At 34.6% G+C, this 21,169-nt stretch overlaps 2 protein-coding genes across 3 annotated transcripts in view; both read right to left on the minus strand.

The window, feature by feature from the left end:
* The window catches only part of comtb (catechol-O-methyltransferase b), a 31,314-nt gene extending 26,848 nt beyond the window's left edge, over positions 1 to 4,466 (minus strand). The window contains exons 1-4 of one of the 2 annotated variants that reach the window (XM_073825365.1): positions 4,377 to 4,466; positions 3,841 to 4,078; positions 785 to 956; positions 484 to 601 (exon numbers count right to left, since the gene is read on the minus strand). In XM_073825365.1, the coding sequence (XP_073681466.1) occupies positions 484 to 601; positions 785 to 955 (289 nt within the window). In that variant the 5' untranslated portion in view covers position 956; positions 3,841 to 4,078; positions 4,377 to 4,466. Of the gene's footprint in view, positions 1 to 483; positions 602 to 784; positions 2,203 to 3,840; positions 4,079 to 4,376 lie in introns of those variants that run through there. The other variant, XM_073825366.1, reaches the window with a different exon arrangement.
* Positions 4,467 to 6,545: 2,079 nt separating this feature from the next.
* Positions 6,546 to 21,169, minus strand: part of ccdc120b (coiled-coil domain containing 120b) — a 39,946-nt gene continuing 25,322 nt past the window's right edge. The window contains exons 2-11 of the mRNA XM_073825827.1: positions 17,921 to 18,033; positions 17,729 to 17,832; positions 17,390 to 17,520; positions 15,584 to 15,691; positions 15,385 to 15,505; positions 14,312 to 14,368; positions 14,030 to 14,186; positions 13,827 to 13,928; positions 10,331 to 11,353; positions 6,546 to 8,593 (exon numbers count right to left, since the gene is read on the minus strand). Of these exons, the coding sequence (XP_073681928.1) occupies positions 8,494 to 8,593; positions 10,331 to 11,353; positions 13,827 to 13,928; positions 14,030 to 14,186; positions 14,312 to 14,368; positions 15,385 to 15,505; positions 15,584 to 15,691; positions 17,390 to 17,520; positions 17,729 to 17,777 (1,848 nt within the window). The 5' untranslated portion in view covers positions 17,778 to 17,832; positions 17,921 to 18,033 and the 3' untranslated portion in view covers positions 6,546 to 8,493. The remainder of the gene's footprint in view (positions 8,594 to 10,330; positions 11,354 to 13,826; positions 13,929 to 14,029; positions 14,187 to 14,311; positions 14,369 to 15,384; positions 15,506 to 15,583; positions 15,692 to 17,389; positions 17,521 to 17,728; positions 17,833 to 17,920; positions 18,034 to 21,169) is intronic.

Raw genomic sequence — 21,169 nt, forward strand, 5'->3', positions numbered from 1 at the left:
TGGATCACTTTTTATGATTGATAGCTGCACTTTATTGGACTTAAAAATCTCAACACCCATTTACTGCTATTCTAAAGTCTGGAAGAGCAAGGATATTTTTTTAATATAACTCTGATTGTATTTGTCTGAAAGAAGGAAGTCATTTACACTGAGGATGGCTTGAGGCTGAGTAAATCATGGGGTTATTCTCTTTTGGGTGAACTATTCCTTTAAATTAATTCATAAAAAACGTTTTCTATCTTGGAGCAACTGTATTTAAATTAAATCTGAAAGAACATATTCTTCAAATACAAATACAAAAGAAAAAATTATATATATATATATATATATATATATATATATATATATATATATATATATATATATATATATACAATTTTTATTTTTACATTTTTATACAATTTCTTTGAGATTTTGTTCTGAAATTCTTGGAAGAAAATCATGACTACAAATAAAATATAAATAGAAAAACAGTGCTCTGACCTTTCTCATCTCCAATGTTCATAGCCCATTCACTGTGTCGGCAGAAATGATCGATGGCTGAGATCACACTCTGAGGGTCACCTCGAGTTGCATGCTTCCGTACGGCTTTCAACAGACGCTGGTCACAACAGAGAATAAAGAGGTCTGGTGATGACTTTGTTGACTTTACTTTATGGGCCTCAAAAGTCTAACATCATCCCTCAGTCTTAAGATCTCATTATGCATCCTGGTTGCAGATGCAGAACAGAGGTAGATGCTGTACCTTAGGTGATAGAAAGTTAACCAGAACTGCTTGAGTCACCTGTGGTCGAGTTGATCTGGTCAGCGTATCAAGAGCACGCTCAACGATGAAGTCATGCCAGAATAACGCCAGACTGCCATTGAACTGCACAGCAGTGGGGATGATCCAGGAGTACAACACGTATAAAAGCACTGTGGCCCCAACACACCAGCACAGCAACACCTGCAACATACTAGAGCCAGACAAAGATTCATAAAAGTTTATAATCAATTTCAATTCAAGTGAAGTGACTGAATTATGCAAATAGTCTTATACAGTACAGATCTAGTTATTTAAGAAAAATCAACATTAATTCAATTAAATGTAGATTCAAAGTGTTTGCGATGCATTAAAGATGCAGTATGTAATATTGAAAGCTAGCGGTTGAAATGGGTACTGCAGTCCTAATTTAAAATATTGCTTCTACCGCTCATGCCCCCATCCCCTCCTCAGACTGGACACTCACACAGGTTGCCAGATTGAGGATATTCGAGAGTAACAAGTGCAATCGACAGTGGAGGGCAATGAGCTTTACACTGTATGTTTATGAGTTGATTCATACATGTTTTAATATTCCTCTGGTCATTACATGTTTTAGGGGATGCTGAAGCTTTTTAGGTCAGCTAGAATCTGCATTCTTTGACCAGTTTGTTTTCTCACTTCCATGGCTGCAACAAGCTCTGTTTTCTTGCAAGTGGCTGGCAACCCTGGGTGGTCGAAATACTATTGGTTACCAAATGAAAAACAGGCATTTCCACACGGAACACCAGTTTACCCATGGAATTGGGCTACTTTAACACTGTTGCCGTGGGTAGTTTTTTATGTCCGCGGCAGAAGTTACTACAATTACGTGATTTTTAGCCTTTGGAAATGAAATTTTTAACCAGGGGAACACACACGTATTTTACCCACGATTGGGCTATTGGGCTAGTTTTGAGTAGCAATTGGATGGGTTTTGTTGTGAAAACCTGGCAACCCTGCGGAATGCACAAGTATGAACTTAGCATTTCCTAAGTATCTGCAAACATATTATAGTACTTTTATGCTTAAGTACAGTAAAAAAAAAAAAAAAGATATATAGCACCCTTAAGTATTTACTAATGACGGAAACATATTATTTAATTTAATTGTGCAGCCCTTGCTATACTGATTTTGAGTTTGTGCTGATATGTGAAAGAAAAAACGACATTCAAAAGTTTAGGTTTAAGTTTAAGGTTTTTTTTTTAAGGCAGCTGCATTCAAGTGCATTTAATATTATTACAATTAAAATTTTATATTTTTATACGCTTTAAAATATAATTTATTCCTGTGCTTTTTAGCAGCCATTACTCTTAAATGTCACAGAATCCTTCAGAAATCATTCTAATATGCTGATTTGGTACTCAAGACACATTTCTAAGTATTACCTATGTTGAAAACAGCCATGCTGCTTAATATTAATAAGAAAACAGTGATACTTTTTAGTATTCTTTGATGAATCGACAGTTTAAAAGAATATTTTACTGTCACTTTTGATCAATTTAATGCCTTATAGTAGAGTATTACAGTCTTTCAAGAAAAAAAAATCATACTGACCCCAAACTTTTGAACAGTAGCGTAAATGCATTATATAACACAGCAAGCAATATTAAGAATTATGCCTGCATAAGCCAGGGCTGCTTGTTTAGTCTAAGTCCATCCCTGCACGTTTCAGATGTAAGCCAAACTAAGCCAGATATTACTGTGCATCCTGTTGAACTGTCTGCGTAAATTAAAATCAGCTTCCAAGACAGCACACACATACACAATATGATTAGGCTGTCTGATTACTCTACTTCAGCCCAGGTCTGTACTCCTGCAGGTCATGAGAGGCATGTATATGGAAATTAATGTTCTCATTCAGTGCTGTGCTTTCATCTCTCCAGTCATGCCTCTATTGTCATGGTCTAATGAGATGGGTGGTTACTATGCAGCAAATAAACCCTGCATTGAAAATCTCTTTCATATGATCATTTGGTTGCATTCGCTGCTACTGTTTCTGCAGCTCACTTTGTCCATAAAGCAGTTTGGAGTCTGTACTTGGTGTTTGTTTGTTTGTTTTTTCGCTAAAGTGAACATAAGAGGTTTAATTCAAAAATATTAAATAATCTTACCAATCCTAAATTTTGAACCACACTGTAAAGAGTGCAAATCTGGCATTGACTTCAATAAATGAATGAATTGAGAATACAGGATGGTTTCCAACTCTGTAAATCACATGTATTAAATGTAGGAGCCTATCCACCCCAAAAAACATTCTAGACATCTTTGTTGCTATGCATTTTGCTATTATGTCATGTGTTATCACAATTTATGCCTGGCACTCACAAACGAAGTTCTTTTAATGATTGATCTGTTAATTAAGAAGAGTCATGGAGAGTAGGAAATGCAATTCTAAAGTGGGATTTTAGAGTTGCATGGCAACAAGCTCAAGGTTAAGAGCTGTTAAACAAAAAGTGTGGCACCCTTTGCGAGAGGACCATGACAAGTGCTTCTCAGGTTTTTTTTAAACATATACACAAATGTAGCTGGGGTCTGGAGTGGAATGCAGAGCTCAGCCACTTTGCAGGATGGCCATTGTTAGTGAGAAAATCCTCTCAAATGGGTGAAAGGAATGAGTGAAGCACAGAGTCTGGCTTTCACAAATGCACTGCTGTACATATATACCATTGAATATATGTAATGCCTTGAAAAAGTTATATATCCTGTTAATTTCATTCAAGTTGGTTCATTTTAAATATGCAATGCACTGAGCAATAATGGATATGGAGATACTCGAAAAAAGTATGTGCTGTCTTCAGCAATCTGAAAACATGATAATTGGTATCGGCTGACCAAAAAACTCACTGTGAACTATTTACTAAATTGGATTTAAACTAAATTGAGTACCACTTTTAGACACAAGCCAAGGAATATACCGTCCTAAACAAATACAATGAAACTAAATGATCTAAGTGATGAATGCTAAGCAGTAACTAAAAATTCATAATTTATCAAAAAGTGACATAAATAAGAGTAAATGGCCATTTAAGAATACAAGACAGAGAGAAAACACTTACCTTTGACGAGGGCCTCTAACTAAATGGAGCTTCTGTTAAACCAAACCTGCATGGAAGCAAACACACATTCTACTGATTCGCTGTGCTCTCCATTTCTCCTCTCTCTCTCACTCTCTATCAGCTGACCCTGTAATGGGCTCTCTCACTTCTTCTGGGTAGATTTGAGCTGTGAGGAATGTGTGGCCGTAGGTCTTTTAGAGGGATATGCACTCCCCCAGACAGTAAACAGAACTCCAAACTAGGCCAGGGATCAAAAAACAGACATGGTTGTGAAGCAGCTGCATGTGGCTGACAACAAACAAGTTTGAACAAATTGAATATTGTTATATTCAAACCTGACTGGCTTTCTCACATCTATGTAGCAAAGCAATTAAATATATTGCACCATCTTAAAGCAGACATGTCATAAAATGGCAGTTTATAGTAAACATAAGCTGCAAAATGTCCAAATAGAACTGACTTAACCGAAAGCTTCGACGATATTACAATATTTAAAGTCTTCTGAAATCATAGGATAGTTAAATATTAAATCATACCTTATTTAAAGATGTTTTCACTGGAAAATATACTGGAGCTAGTTGTTTACTTGCTTAACTCCTGCGACTGAAACTTTCAGTCAGTGAATCAACTCATTCAACTCAACCGATTCACGATTCGTTTAAAACGATTTGAGTAAATAAGGCATGAATTTAATTTTCAACTGAGCTGTTCCTTTAAGACAAACGAAGTCACTCAAATATACTTTATAGAAAATACAAATGTAGTCAAACCACAGAGTTGAGCTTTTTTTTTTTAACCAGTGCATAAGCCCTCTGTTTGCTTTAAAGGGATAGTTCACCCAAAATAATCCGTCATTTTAAATATTCTATAAATAAAACAAATGTTCTGTCATTTAAAATAAATACTGGACAGAACACATACGTGGTTGTTTTGACCCATTTGCATGGCTTTAGTGCTGGGTCAGTCAACCTATTGAAGTTTTTTTCATATTAAATAATAAAAATGCACTTTATTTATTTATGTATATAGGAAAATAACAGTTTATATACAATATTTTGTATTCAGTGTCAAGTCTGTCTTTTTACAATTATAAAATCTTCAAAACATTAACTCTAAAAAATGCTGGTTTTAAAAACAACCCAATTTGGGTAATCTGGCAATCCCGCGCTGGGTAAATATTGGACAGAACACATGCTAGGTTATTTTGACCCAGTTTAGGTTAAATGTTTTACCCAACATGCTGAGTTGTTTTATTTCAGTCAACTATTGTTTAAAAATTATTATATTGCTGACTTAAAATGGGTTCTCTGGTGGCTTTAAAGAGATAGTTCACCCAAAAATTCCGTCATTTAACTCACTCTCAAGTTGCTCCAAACGTACATGATCTTCTTTCTTCTATTAAACACAAATTAATATATTTAGAAGAGCGTTGCCATCCAAACAGATGTCAGTAGCTATTGACTTTCATAGTATGGAGGACAAATAAATAAATAAATAAATACTGAAGTAAAACTATTTATTTATGAACTAAAACGTATTTTATTTCAGCTGTTTTCAAGGCTTTATTTCTTAATTTCATTCAGTTTAACCTGACACTAAATAAATCAAACGAAAACTGAAATAATAACTATGTAGACATTTTTTAATTACAACAAAACTAATAAAAATGACTAAAACACAATAAAAGTTACTAAAATTGTAATTAAAATTCACATGAAAATTAATTTTAAAATAATAACACTGCTGCAGTCTCTTTATTAGCAGCATACTGCCACCAAGAGGCCAGAAAAAGAATAGACAGTTAACTGATTAAACTTTACTTGTCAATGTATAAAAGCACTTATTGTAACTATGATAAAAAAGTCTCCCCTTGAATTTATCTTACAAGACAATAGCTGAAAGTACCATTTTGTCTGTTTGAATAAACCTAGGCACTTCAGACACAGATGTGTTGTAACTGTTTCACTGGGAATTTTCACATACAGAAGTAAATTGCTGAAACTGAGCTGCCAGAAATACTCCTTTTATGTAGACAGGAAAGCACTTTACATATCATTCTCCATTCCCAACAGAGTCATTTCTTACACCAGAATTAGAACTGATGCTAAAATTGAAAGTAGCAATGGACATTATTCACAAAAACAAGCCAGTGTTAGGCTAAATTAGTGCTGAATAAGTGCTTAATTTGCTAAATTCTTGTTTGCAGTTCTTCGTCATTTTTAAAACAAGATCAATTTATTTGAGAGATTTTTCCAATAAAGGTATTTTTCCTTATCACATTGGTAAATAGTTCAGTGAGATAAACCTTACTAAATTTAGTATGCTTAAAATGTGTATATGCTTAAAACCTGATATTAATCATTCAGAAATCATAATGAACTGTAAATGGATTTGCATAATAGATGAAGCATATTTCAAAGAGCTGCCTGTGCAGTGATTTGAATTAGAAAAGAATCACGTGAAGCGGCTGGAAAAGAAGCACATTCCAAGTGTTCAGTGGACGTGGAAATGATGTGACCAAAGATTAAAGCATGGAATGTGAACTGAACAGCTTTTTAGAGTCTACATGTTAGCCAAAATGGTTTGTGCTTACAAAAATGCATTGTAATTCAAATATGAATTAAGGTAGAGAAGCCACACAATGTTTTTTTTTTTACTTTTGTATCATTTTCTTTATTATGATTTTTTTTTTTTGCCCCAAAAGACTATGGCTGATATGAAAAATGCATATAAAAACAAAACAATGGATAAAGCAATGCAATTATGATCCTAAAAGCAGCAATTTAAAGCCAAAACAAGATATCATTCATATAGATGCTGGTGTAAACAAATCAGAGGCATGTACTATGCAAATAAATATGTATACAAAATCTGATCCGTTCATAAATATACAATATATATTGTTTATTCAAGTTGCTACATATAGGTATTTTTCATTATTTATAATTAATTACAGTACAGACATTTATGTCACCAAAATACACTAAAAGAGACTAGCAATGCACAGCTGTTTGGTCATGACTTTCAGATACCAGCTGGAGGCACCTCACAAACCCGCAAGATGAGGAGTAGCAACTACACTTGAATTCTTCAAGTCTAATCAACCAAGTTTTAAATACACCATCATCATTTGAAACTTAAACCATCATGTCCTATGTTCTGGAGTTTTAGCAATAATTTGGCTTAGCATGGGTAAAAGTGAACATATAGTCTTGTATTTAATACGCTGGACAGCAAATTGTATTGTTTTGGAGGATAATCATCACAACCTGGTAACTACAGTAATAATAGGAAATTGGATAAGATTTGACCGTAACAAAATGACAACTAATTGGTAAACAGATGTAACATACTGACTAGTTAAGACAATTATAAGGTATTTTGCTCCCAAAGAGTGGTAACATAAGACCAGCTTATGCCATGTAAACTACAGTAGATGCTCACTTAAGATTTGTCAAATATTCAAGAATATTTATTAAAGGTGTTACCAAGTCGGATGCGACTAAACATGAAAGTATAAAACAGTTGCACCAAAACTATTCAAACAGAGTCATACTTTTAAACTATTTGGCATCCGAAAATTAACAAAAGCAACTGAATGATAAAAAATGTGAATATATTTCTGACTCTGTGTGAAGGATTTCATTGGGATGCTTTTTTTATTTAAAAATCTTCTCATGCATTTTTTGTAGGCCACAATACTGCCATTTCAAAGTTTTAGATCTCAATATTTTAGGGTCAACAGTCCTTTTCAAATCCTTTGAAATTGTGGATTTGATGACTGTGGGGTAAATTGTATAAATCGCTGTATTAGAGCTTTAAAGTTCATTTTGGATTTCAGGCATAAGCTTGTTTGCATGTCTAAGACTTCAGAGAACATAAGCCCTCTGTGAAAGCTCATCTTCACTTCAAGGTCCTCTATATGAAATGCTTTTTAGCATACTCCTCATAGCTACATATAGATATTTAGATATATAGATATAAACAAACAGGTATGCAACACATTCACTGCTGTTATAGTACGTGAAAACGCATGAGTTAAACTCTGAGTAGACTTGTATAATTAAATGACTGTTAACCTGAAACATATTAGTTACAAAATAGTAATTTAGAATACATACATCTTATAATCTATTTTTTTCTCTGAAAATATATATATATATCTCAGGATGAAGTGGAGATGATATGATAACCTTTATATTTTGTTTTGAAATGTAAATACGTTACGATAACATCCCAATAATACACACAGAGAGTATGGAGGGGAGAAAAAAAGCTCTTTGTAAACACCAGTTTACAATCAAGCGCAGCACTAGATCTATGACAGCCAACCATCTGATCTCTCGATTTCAGTTCTGTGCTGTTACAGATGCCTCCTCATTTGCTAAATAATGTAGGGATGCACCAATATCATTGTTATATGCAGTATAGTAATTGTACCTTCAAATAATGCTGATATTTAAAAGTATTAATATACCTTAAAATCTCAAATCAAATACTATTTAGATTTGCTGTCATTGTTTATGCTACAAAGGATGCATTTGAGTTTTATTTTTAATGCTGAGCACAGTATTGGACCGGTGCATCCCTACAACAAGGTGTCATTTTGCATCAGATGTTGCATTGGAGGCCGTGGGGTGTGTTGGCTGGCCGTCAGACCAGTGTTCCAGGTGAAGGAGGTTCAGAGCCGGACTCTTTCTGAGTGCCCCCCTCTGAGGGGAAAGGCTCTGGGTAGAGAGAGAGCTCCACGGACCTGCCATGATGAAAAGAGGAGATGAAAATTTCAGCATCAGAAAACAACTGATTAACTTAGAATTAACTAATTAACACTTTTTGACTATGACTATTTCCACAAAAATATTAGGCAACACAACTATTTATCATTAGCTGGGTTTCCATCAAAAGTTGCATTTAACTTGTGTGCAAAATTGGAATATCGCATAAAATATTTGCAAATAAGCACAGTTTTTATCCAAAGAGTCAAAGAGAACAAAATCTTCACTTCCTCATAAACTGGCACTAAATGTCACTAAGAAAAATAGCCACTGAATATAATAATTTTCATACAAAATAAATTACTTGGGCCTTAGAGAGAGCAGACGAAACACAGTTAATGCAGTCAGTGCTTTTGGAGGCAGATGCCTGCTGTTTGGGAGCGCAGTCGTGTAAGACACTTCTGGGAGGCAATAATAGAGAAATACTTTGCTCAGGCATTTCAGACTGACCATAGCATTTCAGATACTGTGCAATGAGATCGGTCTGCTGGTTAGTCAAGTTATCTCATCCCATCGTGCAAAGTCACTTGACTTTTTTGGAGTGTGTGGGTGAATTTATTCACAAAGTGTAAAAATGTTTGCGAATTAAGGGATTTTTTATTTTTATTTTGGCGTGTCCATCACTCAAAATGCTTCAAAATGTGCAATAAAAACTGAGAGGTTGAAACATAGCTATTGATCATGTTTCCTGGGCAGCAAATCGACATATTAAAATGGTTTCTGAAGGATCATGTGACACTGAAGACTGGAGTAATGATGCTAAAAATTCAGCTTTGCCATCACAGAAATAAATTACATTTTAAACTATATTAAAACAAAATTATATTTTAAATTGCAATAATATTTCACAATATTACTGCATTTGCTGTATTTTTGGTGAGCATAAGATGACTGCAACACAAAAACTAACATCCAAACGTCTTAAAGGGATAGTTCACCCAAAAATGAAAATTACCCTATGATTTTCTCAATCCATTCTAGTTGTATATGACTTTATCTTTTCAGACAAATACAGTCAGAGTTATATTAAAACATGTCCTGGATCTTTTCAAGCTTAAAAATGACAGCGAATGGGGTTTAAGATTTTAAAGTCCAATAAAAGCGCATAAATTAATCATAAAAAGTTCTCCACACAGCACCTATAGTACCTAATATAGGGCTTCATAAACATATTCATGCTTTTGTGTAAGAAAAATATTCATATTTAGAACTTTATAAAACCATAATCTCTAGCTAGAGAGTGGCATTTCAACAGATGACATAGGACGAAGTACACGTTGAATCGCTTCAGAAGGCCTTTATTAACCCACCGGAGCCACGGAATACTGTTTATGATGGATTTATGCACCTTTATTGGACTTCATCCATCTAACTTTATCTTAAACCCCTTCCACTACCATTATTAAGGTTGGAAGAGCCAGGACATTTTTATTATAACTCAGATTGTATTCATCTGAAAGAAGAAAGCCTTATACACCTAGGATAGCTTGAGGGTGAGTAAATCATGAGGTCATTTTAATTTTAGGGTGAACTATCCCTATAAGAACCGATAAGCAGCTGAGCAAGAAGTAACATTGTATTGTTTAAGTTTATTATTAGTAGTATTATTATAGTAGTAGTAGTTTTTCTAATTTCCCTTACTTTTCCAGTCTCACAAATTCTTCACAAGTTTCACATAATCATGGGAAAGTGAATTAAAAATGCAGAAAACTCACCTGGCATGCAAGGGATGCCCATGAAATGAAGCTGACTGAGGTATTTGACGGTGCACAGAGTACAGTGGGTCGGCTGTAACGGACTGAGGCTGGTGCACCAGGTGGTGAGTATGTGAGTGGCGCATGCCGAGTCCTTCGTGACCTTTGGAATAACCTAAGGCGTTCCTCAGATACCAGTCCCGGAGTCCCTCCAGAGCCAGTGCCTTGTGCAGACTGCGAGTGGAGTCCTCAGGAGTGGGCAGAGAGAACTGAGGCGGTCTGCGGCCAAACGCTGCAGCAGCGGACAGCTCTGTGTGATGAGGGTGTAGGTTGGGAATAGAAGAAGTGGTGGATCCAGCAGAGGGATGTGATGGATCATACGCAGAGAACAACACAGCATCCTGCGGGTGCTGCTGTAAAGGAATAAAGGGGCCACAAGATTTTGTTCGTGTCACTTTGACCCGACGAGGCTCGGCCTCTTGACCCCGCAGGAGCATGGGACTGTAGGAAGGTGGGGCGGCGGCCAGATGTAACTGCGAATGAGAGAAACCATTATAGTGCGGAGGGGTGCCCGATGGAGGAGTGGAGAAGTCCGGCCAGATTCGTCCTGCCGACTGGTTCTGTTGAGCCTGGACAGGCCTCTTTTGCTGTTTGCCCCAAATGTAGTCCATCAAAATCTCATTGTAACCCGTGCCACTGCTTTGGCCCCCGAGAGAGGAGCGCATTCGACCCTGGTCTTTAAATCCCATCATTTGTCTGTCTGGGCTGCCTTGGTAGATCTGACGGAGCTTCCCATCCGTGAGGGACTCTGAGCTCTTGTATGGTCCAGCTCGGGTAGGCATGCCGTTGCGGGGTGGACCGGGCTCTGGGAGACTTGAGCGGTCGAGTAGCGCCTCAGAGCTGTTGCTACGACGGGCACGGGAGCTGTACGGGCAGCTGCGGCGATCAGAAGAGGAGCCCTCCAAAGATGCCAACGGGACAAATTGAGGAACATCTGGACTGCCACACCACTGCTTCAGTGCAATACCACCAGACATCTCCGGCCTGGCAGGAGGAAAAGACAGTACTAAGTTATTAGTAGTAATAAGATTTTTTTTAAATACATTTGTATCTACAGTGATAATGTAGTGAGGTTACATTATCTGAGGGCACCGTAAGTGCACTCCTGATATGAGGCCTGGTCCAATATGTAGACAACATAATTATGCTGTCTGCATAGATTTTATTTTGTCCAAATTACACTGGATTATTCTTTACGGTAAAGACAATCTAGAAGGGCTGCTCCCTAATAGTTGACTAACTGTTAGTCAATGAGAAGAGGCTTGGTCCACCAAAATTGTATTAGTTGCTTAGTCACAGGAAAAAAACATTCACAGGAAGTGGCAAAGTCATGCAGTCCATGATGAACAGATTGTTAACGACTGGTTTATGTGGTAATATAATCATCGGGCAGGACATCCATCGGTCTTAAAATGCTCCATTTTTGGTCATACAGATAAAAGTAATATTTATCTTACAAATCTGTAAAGACTTTTGTTTATTTGTGTGCACTCAGAATAACAACGAAACATTGTACTTTTGTAAAATAATGAAAGCAAACAGGATACGCTTTCTGCCGTCTCGGTCTCTGTGAACTTGAGCACGAAATTTCAAAACACTTTATATACTTGCCTTACAGACGTGAGAAATATATCTATAGAGAGTGTAATGTCTACTTTTAGAAGAACCAATTCAAATGGAAAACAAATATTCTCAGATTCTGTAATGCATATGAAACATGCATATAGGCGCATCCACTACTACACTGTAAAAAGTTTTCACCAGATTCAACTTAAAAACTTAAGTTCAGCAGCTGCCTTAAAATTTTAAGTTAAATCAGCTTAAAACTACAAGTCATTTTAACGTATTACACTAAAAATGAGTTGATTTAACTTGTGAGTTAAAAGGACTTAAGTTGATTTAATTAAAAAATTTCTTAAGGCAGCTGCTATGAGTCAGTGTCGCCGACTTCATCTCTTACACTGAACAAAGAAAGCACTAGTTAATGCAGCTTCCTTACTGTTTTTTTGGACACATTCATAATTATTACTTCTGGCGGTGTGCTGTGGCAAGCTTTTTTGTATGCGCTTGAGCGCTTATTAGACAATGTAGGCAATTTAGGGCTCATTAATGTGCGACTAATAGTCTTTAGTTGAGGGCACCCTCACAATGTGTGTGTATATATATATATATATATATATATATATATATATACACACACACATACACACAATTTCATTCTTAACTGAAAAGTACAGATAAAACAGTTCAGTTTTATTTTTGTTATTCCCAATATTTGTGTGTAATACATTCAAGTGTTTTGGGTCAGTATTTAAAATGCTTTAATTCTGCAAGGATGCTTTAAATTAATCAAAAGTGCCAGTAAATAGCATTTATAATATTACAAAAGATTTCTATCTTTCTGTCTCATAAATTTTCATGACGCTGCGTGTTCTTATCCTATGAGAAGTCGATTCGCGACAGCGTGTGCTGATTTGCTGTGGCAGGCACTTAAGACTAAGAGATTGCGTACATTAACTGAAAGGAACGTTTATGGATGAAAGAGAGTGTATGAGTTCGGCACACGCGATTCATTCACAAAGTACGTGTAAGCGTTTTTTCCTTGACGCAACCCATCAAAAGGCTTATATAAACACGGCAAAATAAGCCTTAACAGTTATTAGTGGTTCAACAGTGTGTTCATATATAGGTTTCGATGCATAGTGCAAAAGGATGTGCATTTATTTGTGTTTTAAACTCGTGGGGAGCGAAATGAAACTGTCTGAACCCAAATCAAATGTATTTATGTATTTAATGTAATTCATTCAAATATTACTTACACTATCAGAAAGAAAGAAAAACGTGAGTCTATTTTATATTTTTACATTAACAATGTAATCAATTCTCTATTTATTAAAGTCAAGTAGGAATCTCATCAAATTAGTGTTTCTAAGCATTTTATATTTATTCCTGAATAATAACTCAAGGCGCTAACAATTAAAACAATATATTTTATTTGTGAGCTTATATTCAGCTATTCTTTTTAATAGTTAATTTTTAACTATTTTTGAATCAGTCATTAAAGATTTACTAAAAATTTCACCAAACTGATTACTTACTAAAAACTCCCACATATTATGTTTTCATGCCATTTAAAATCTTATTTTGTGTGAGTTGTTTACTTACTTTTTTAAATTAGTCTTCCTATTAACGCCATTATATTGTTCATTCAGACCGATTCGCAAACGCGGAATGTGCACAAACACAAGAGGCAGGATTTATCACATGAACCAATCACAGGTGAACGTAACTAGGCATATCCAATCATATCGCGATGGAGGCATTGCCTCCTCTCACATGACTTTCCCCCATTCGTTCTTAATTACCCCCCACCAAACCCACTGCACACTTTAGGAGGATCTGTTAAAACTCAATGGGCTCAGAGGAGGCGAGAGAGTGGTCATAAAACAGTCGTTACCTCACATGGACGCTGATTGGTGCAGTGCGGGACAGCAGCGGTGTGGCTGGAACACTTCTGCCCTCCACATTGGATGCGCTTCTTGGGAGTGAGTGGCTTGGGCTGAATGAACACCCACACATTCATAAGTTATCAATGTAGTGTAAAACTCACCCGTATCAACTTTGCGGAAACATCTCATCTTGTCCTCCCCCACCGCTTACCTCACAGAGCTTGAGGCCGAGTTGCGGCGAGTCCTCATCTCGTAGTAGATCTCCACAGGCGACAGCTTCCTACAGAGCCTACTGTCAGGACTGCCTGGGGCCAGCCGGGGGTGAGACAAGGAGCGATGCTCAGGTGCCACACTGGGAGACGAATCCTCTGTAAACCACAGTTGACAGGGTTGTATATCAAAGTTACAGCCTGTCATAAACAGGCCAGTGTGGTTAAACGAATCAGAGTATTGAGATGTATCTTCGTTGTTTTATAATGTTAAGAGGCCTCACCATTGTCATGTGATGTTGAGTCTGACATCGAACTGCTCTCTGACTTCACATTTTCCTCTGAAAATAAAAAAAAAATGGGGGAAAAAAAAAAAAATTACACAATGATACGATTAATATTATTATTAACAACATTATCTACAAATATATTAGTAAATATACTATAAATATCCACCTTATTTTTCCTGTAAGAGCAGGCACGTCCATTTGTAAATTTAATGTGTTTGGCCTCCGGTCTAACCTGCTTCCAGCTGTTTTTTCTGTACAAAACAGCTCATTTTGCTGCTTGATATTGCAAACTGGTGTGTCTTACTATATTATTTTAATGTATTATCTTAATTATGAACACAGTAGTGCAAACAATTTTACCATTTACTGCACTTAGCTGTTATTCTTCTCATTATTTCCTTACAGCGGCTTATGAACTGGAAGTCTAACACATTACCAGAAAACAAATATTTTAAAAATACGGTGGATAATATAGAAATATACATTATATAAATATTAAAATTAAGATTTAAATATATAAATAATCAGATTACTTTCTTGACTCAATTGTTCACAGTACTGTTCAAAATGCTTTTGAAAAAAATCTTTTATGCTCACAAAGGTTGTGCTTATTTTTAAAAAATACAGTAAAAACAGCAATATTGTGAAATTGTATTACAATTTTACAACTGTTTTCTATTTGAATTAAAAATCCCAGTCTTCAGTGTCACTTGATCCTTTAGAAATCAGGGTTTTAAAAAAATATTTCTTATTTTCAAAGTTAAAGCTTTTGAAATAAACTTTTTTTGGGATTCGTTGATGAATATAAAGTTCAAAAGAACTTTTGTAACACTCTAAATGTCTTTACTGACCTCAAACTTTTGAGAAGTAGTGTAAAAGGCCAGTAGACTTTTTTATATAAATTCTTTGTTTGTGTAAGCTATTTGTTTATAACACAAAGTCTTTTAAAACAAAGGCAATTACTCAGTTACCATGTACCTCCTTTAGAGCCATTCCCAACATATTCACTTTTTACCAAATTACCAATGTTTACCAAAAATGGTTTTGCACCTTTGTGTGTGTGTTACCTGTGTGACATCCCCGATGAACTGTCCTCTTATTGTGCAATGCGTTTTTATCAGAATCAATGCTCCGGCGCAGGGCACCACTGAACAGAGCCTTCATCTGCCGTCGCTGACCTGGGTCATCCTACATGGAAGACAGATATGGTTATTTTATAAAACTGGTAGAAGAACCCTTCCATTAGCTTTCAGAAAACAGACTCACCTCTCCTTTTGAGGTAACATGAGGGGCCAAACCAGCTCGGCGCTGAACAAAAGGAGGTCTTTCTCCTTCTTCTATAGGAAAATCCCGTGGAAGCTTCCCTGTGAGCTCCTGTACAGACATTTAAACATTTGACTTAGTTTCTAATTGCTACAGTGGGGAATGTCATGAGGTTTATTGCCATTCATTACAAATGGTTGTAATTAGAACGCCCGTTTTATTTTATTTTTTGTACATCTGCATTCAAAAAACACAACTTAATAACGAACAGTTCTACACACCAATGCAAATCTAAAACCATTACATCATCAAAAAGAAGAATTCACTTTCAAAACAGAAAGAAAGAGAAAAATAAATAAATCAGAGTGCAGGAGTACTGAACAGTTATTTTTGCCACTTTATAGGCCTTGAGTGGTTCAATACACATACGTTTAAGTGTCAAAATGCCTGTCTTTGCAAGTATCCTTGTAAACACAGTAGGTCTTAAGTGAAAGCAAACAGCTGAGAAAGAAAACACATGTGTAACAGTATATTGGATCCGGGCAGCTCTTAAAGTGACAGCAGTCTAATATTCTTGCTGCCTATCATTCATGTTAATCAAACAACAAGAGAAAGAAAATCTCTTACTGCTCTTCATGAGAAGTAATATATATATTTCCTTGACATTGAAAAAATGCAGTGTTTTTATACATTTGATTACTTTATACAATGTATGTAGCAGTTCTTATTGATTTGTTCTACTGTAGTTTTTTGTCCTGTTGCTTGCAATTACTTTCTCATTCTTTTTTTTTTAAATCACTGACTGTTTGCTTGATTTGAGTGAGCTTGAGTTAAAGAAGTCTCTTCTGCTCACAAAGCATACATTTATTTGCTCCAAAGTACAGCAAAACCAGTAAAATTTTAAAATGTAATTTCTAAAATTGTAATTTCAAATTTTAATTTCAAGTTTAATTAAAAAAAATTAATTTCTGTGATTTCTAAGATGAATTTTTAGTATCATTACTCCAGTCACATGATCCTTCCAAAATCATTCTAATATCGTGGTTTGCTGCTAAAAAAAAAACATTTATTATTATGATTGTTATTATTATGTTGAAAACAGCAGAGTAGATTTTTTTTTCAGGTTTCTTTGAAGAATAGAAAGTTCAGAAGAACTCAGCATTTATCTGAAATAGGTATGTAACATTATTTTGTAACATTATAAATGTCTTCATCATCACTTTTGATCAATTTACATCCTTGCTAAATAAAAGTCTTAATTTCAATAATCCCCCCCAAATTAAATTATACTGAAGCATTCGAATGATATATTGTGTATTGATACAAAAGCTTTTCATTTCAGATAAATGCTGATCTTTGGATCTTTCTATTTATCCATGAATCCTGAAAAAAATGTACTCACCTGTTTTAAATATTGATAATAATAATAATAATAATAATAATAATAATAATAATAATAATAATAATAATAAATGTTTCTTGAACAGCAAATCAGCATATTAGAATGATTTCTGAAGGATCATGTGACACTGAGGACTGGAGTAATGATGCTGAAAATTAAGCTTTAATCACTGGAATAAATTACATTAGAAAATATATTAACTAGTTATTTTAAATAGTAAAAATATTTCAAAATATTACCGTTTTTGCTGTACTTTGGATCAAATAAATACAGTCTTGGTGAGCAGAAGAGACTTCTTTAAAAAAACATTTAAAATCTAAAAACTTTTGACTGGTAGTGTAAAAGTAAAATACTGTAACAATAATTTGCAATAATAAAATACTCCAAAGTTTAATAAACCATCTCACCGCCTCTAGAAGACACACTTGTCGCAGCTCTCCGAGACGACTGTTCAAAAGGCTCTGCAAACTCTGCTTTCGCTCCTGCAGTTCTGAGATTCGCTCTGCTTGCAGCTTGCTGTCCTGACAGCCCTGGACATCTGTGCATGAGCATGATGTTAAAATTATATTTACACTGCCGTTCTTCACACTTCTGTTATATTTGATCAAATAAAAACAAAATGCAATAAAAAAAGTTTTAAATGGTACAAATGAGCATGCAAATATCCAATATTGACCAACACAAAAAATCTACAGTATATATTCAATATAAAAATAAATGAAAATAATGAAAAAAAAAAGGCTCACCTGGAGCCCCTAAGCCCATGGCAGTAATCAGGCGACCTTTGACCTCCATAGAATGGATTTCAGGAAGTCTTGCAAAGTCTTTAGCTCCCAATTACCCTCAGCTTCTGCGGACAAATAAGAACATAGATCTAATGAATATGGTATAACTCAAGCTACAAATGAACTGAGAATGATTTGAGAACCTCCCATCACCTTGTAGTTTGAATCACATGAGGCATGTCATGTAGTGTAGTGTCCACAATGCCCAGTATCACAATGGCCTGCAGGGGGAGCCACTGTGCGACTTCTCAATTTACTGCTGAGCCCTTAATAGTGAGAAAAAGATATGCTTGTTATCCACCTTATTCTTTAACGTGAAAGTAAGCCTATGGGCAAGACTTTTGGTTCATTAGCCACTATACAGGGAAATATTGAAAAGAATAACAATGTGCAGTAAATGGTAAATACACTAAAATAATACAGAAAGACACAAATTTGCAATATCAAGCAGCAAAACGAGCTGTTTTGTACAGCTAAAAATAGCTGGAGGCGGATAAGACTGGAAACCAGACCCATAAAATTAACAAATGACTGTGCACACACTACATTTTTCTAGATATTCCTGCTGGCTGTAACACGGTGCTCTAAATGATGGCCTATATAAAAGTTTAATGGCTTGTTCTGCCAGAAAACGTAACATCAGAATACATTAATCTAAAGTGGCAAACAGCACTACCAAAATTAATTTAAAAATGTAGTTTCCCTACTTAAATCGCTGCTGTGCCTCTAAATAATTTATTAAACAATTACCTCTCTTCTTTCTGGAAGTTACGTCATGTCAGGGTAACATGAAAGTGAGAGCTCATATCAGGTCATTGTGGCATCCCAGGTTACCCAACAAGTGTTTTAAATCTGGGTTTGCAGACTACTGTGGCTTTGAGTTATATGACCAAACAACTCATTTTGATATGAATGAGCAACATTTAATACAATTTACCAAAAATACAGTATACTTAATGCCTTTTAATGTCAACAATTTTACCTATATTTTGTTGACTACGGTAAAATTACATTTCTAAAATGTTTAAGATCACAAATGAAAATTTTTCATAAAAACTTTATTTCCAGGTTTACATATTTAAACTTAATCTAAAATACTGACTATTTTGATTTCAGATTCCAGTGCATTTACTGGCATAAATTATAAATCCTTCACTTTGGATCCATTGTACTTCCACCAATAAAAAAAAAAAAAAAAAAAAAAAAAAAAAATATTTTGGATCCATTGTACATCACAAATAAAATAAAATAAATGACTTTGGATCCATTGTACTTCCACAAGTAAAATAAATTAAAAAAATAAAACATTTTAGATCCATTGATCTAAAATAAAATTAAATAAAATTAAATACTTCAGATCCATTGTACTTCCACAAATAAAATAAAATAAAATAAAATAAAATAATTAATTTATTTTGGATCCATTGTACGTCACAAATAAAATAAAATAAAATAAATGACTTTGGATCCATTGTCCTTCCACAAATAAAATAAAATAATTAAATAATTTATTTTAGATCCATTGTACGTCACAAATAAAATAAAATAAAATAAAATAAAATAATTAATTTTGGATCCATTGTACGTCACAAATAAAATAAAATAAAATAAATACTTTGGATCAATTGTACTTCCACAAATAAAATAAATAAATAAATCATTTTAGATCCATTGTACATCATAAAAAAAGTAAAAAATAAAAAATACTTTAGATCTATTGTACTTCCAAAAAAAAAAAAACATTTTAGATCCATTGATCTAAAATAAAATAAAATTAAATAAAAAATATATATTTGGGATATTTTGTAATAAATTACTTTAGATCCATTGTGCTTTCACAAATAAAATAAAATAAATAAAAATTAAATAATTTATTTTGGATCCATTGTACGTCACAAATAAAATAAAATAAAATAAAATAAATTACTTTGGATCACATGTACTTCCACAAATATAATAAATAAATAAAACATTGTATATCACAAACAAAATAAAATAAAATACTTTAGATCTGTTGTACTTCCACAAATAAAATAAAATAAAATATCACTTTGGATCCATTGTAGGGCTGGGCGATAAATCGAAAAAATTGGCAAATGCTGCAAAACTGTTCATGGATCATAGTTATAGTATAAAGGCAGCTGGCAAACTTGGACATAACGCAGAATGTGTTTTTGTTTGTGAGGAAGTGGCGTGGGTCATGTGGTACGATGGGTGGCTGGGAATGTGCCCAACAAAACAAGACATAAAACCGCATGTGCAGGATAAACAGACAACAATGAACAGCAAGTGTAAGTATGAGTATAAATAAATGAGGCAAAATATTCAAAACAAGAAGCTCTCAAAATTAATTTAGGATCAATTGAACAGATAAGATTCTTCAAAACACTACGAGCACATCTGGTGGACACATGCTAACAGATATCGCACACCTCAACTCTTGTAGAGACCTGGCAGAGAGCATGATGGGAGGAGAGAGGGGAGGATAAATGCTCGGAGATCAAAACCTGACTCAACGAGAACGATGAGATATATAAACAAGGGATTTATGGGAATTTGATGACAAAGCACCCAAAGTCCTAGGACAAAATATGTGAGAGTATAAAGAGTGAGAGAGGGAAAAGCATGACAGTCAGAGATCCATATACATTTACAAATCAGTTTTCATGGTATTAATAAAAACATTTTTGTTACTTTTGTACAGTGTAGGGTCGCCAGTTCTTGTCACATGTAAAACCTGGTTACTAAAGCTAAACCAGTTGAGAAATACTGTCTCAAAATCTGCCAGAAATGCAAAACTTTCACAAAAGGAGTTGTTAAACAGAGAGTCTCAGACAGCATTCACTTCACATTCAGGGAACAAAATGCAATGAAGGTAAATGGTGAATGTGGCTGTAAACTAGTGTCTAACATTTGATTTGGTGTTTAACGGAAGAAATTATTATGCAAAGAAATAGTTACTCAACTTATAAAAGCAAATATAATATAAAAATCAATTTCATGTCTACAAAGTGGGCAGTTTCACCTTATTTGTATTTGACAGATGACTACATCTACTTAAAAGGCTGATTTGAGTCTGTTTCTGTTTACAACCATCATATAACAAAACATACAGTATGTGAATTGACATGTTAATGACAGCTGTAGCAGGTGAGACTGTATACACAGCTGTACTCCAATGCATTGTATTTTATAATTGCAGGAAAATCTATGCGTCGAAACACTTTCTAAACGAAGAAGAACTTACGAAATAAACTTTTGTTTCTTAAATGCGATTGTAATTAATCCGCTATATGATTTTGATTTACAAATCGTTATCATCATCAACTAAACATGAAAAACATGAGTCAAACGAGAAAAAAAATATTTCTATTAACTCTGTAACATTTTGAAAGCAATTAC

Source organism: Garra rufa, chromosome 20 (genome assembly GCF_049309525.1).
Source record: "Garra rufa chromosome 20, GarRuf1.0, whole genome shotgun sequence".
In the NCBI taxonomy this organism is placed as follows: Eukaryota; Metazoa; Chordata; class Actinopteri; order Cypriniformes; family Cyprinidae; genus Garra; species Garra rufa.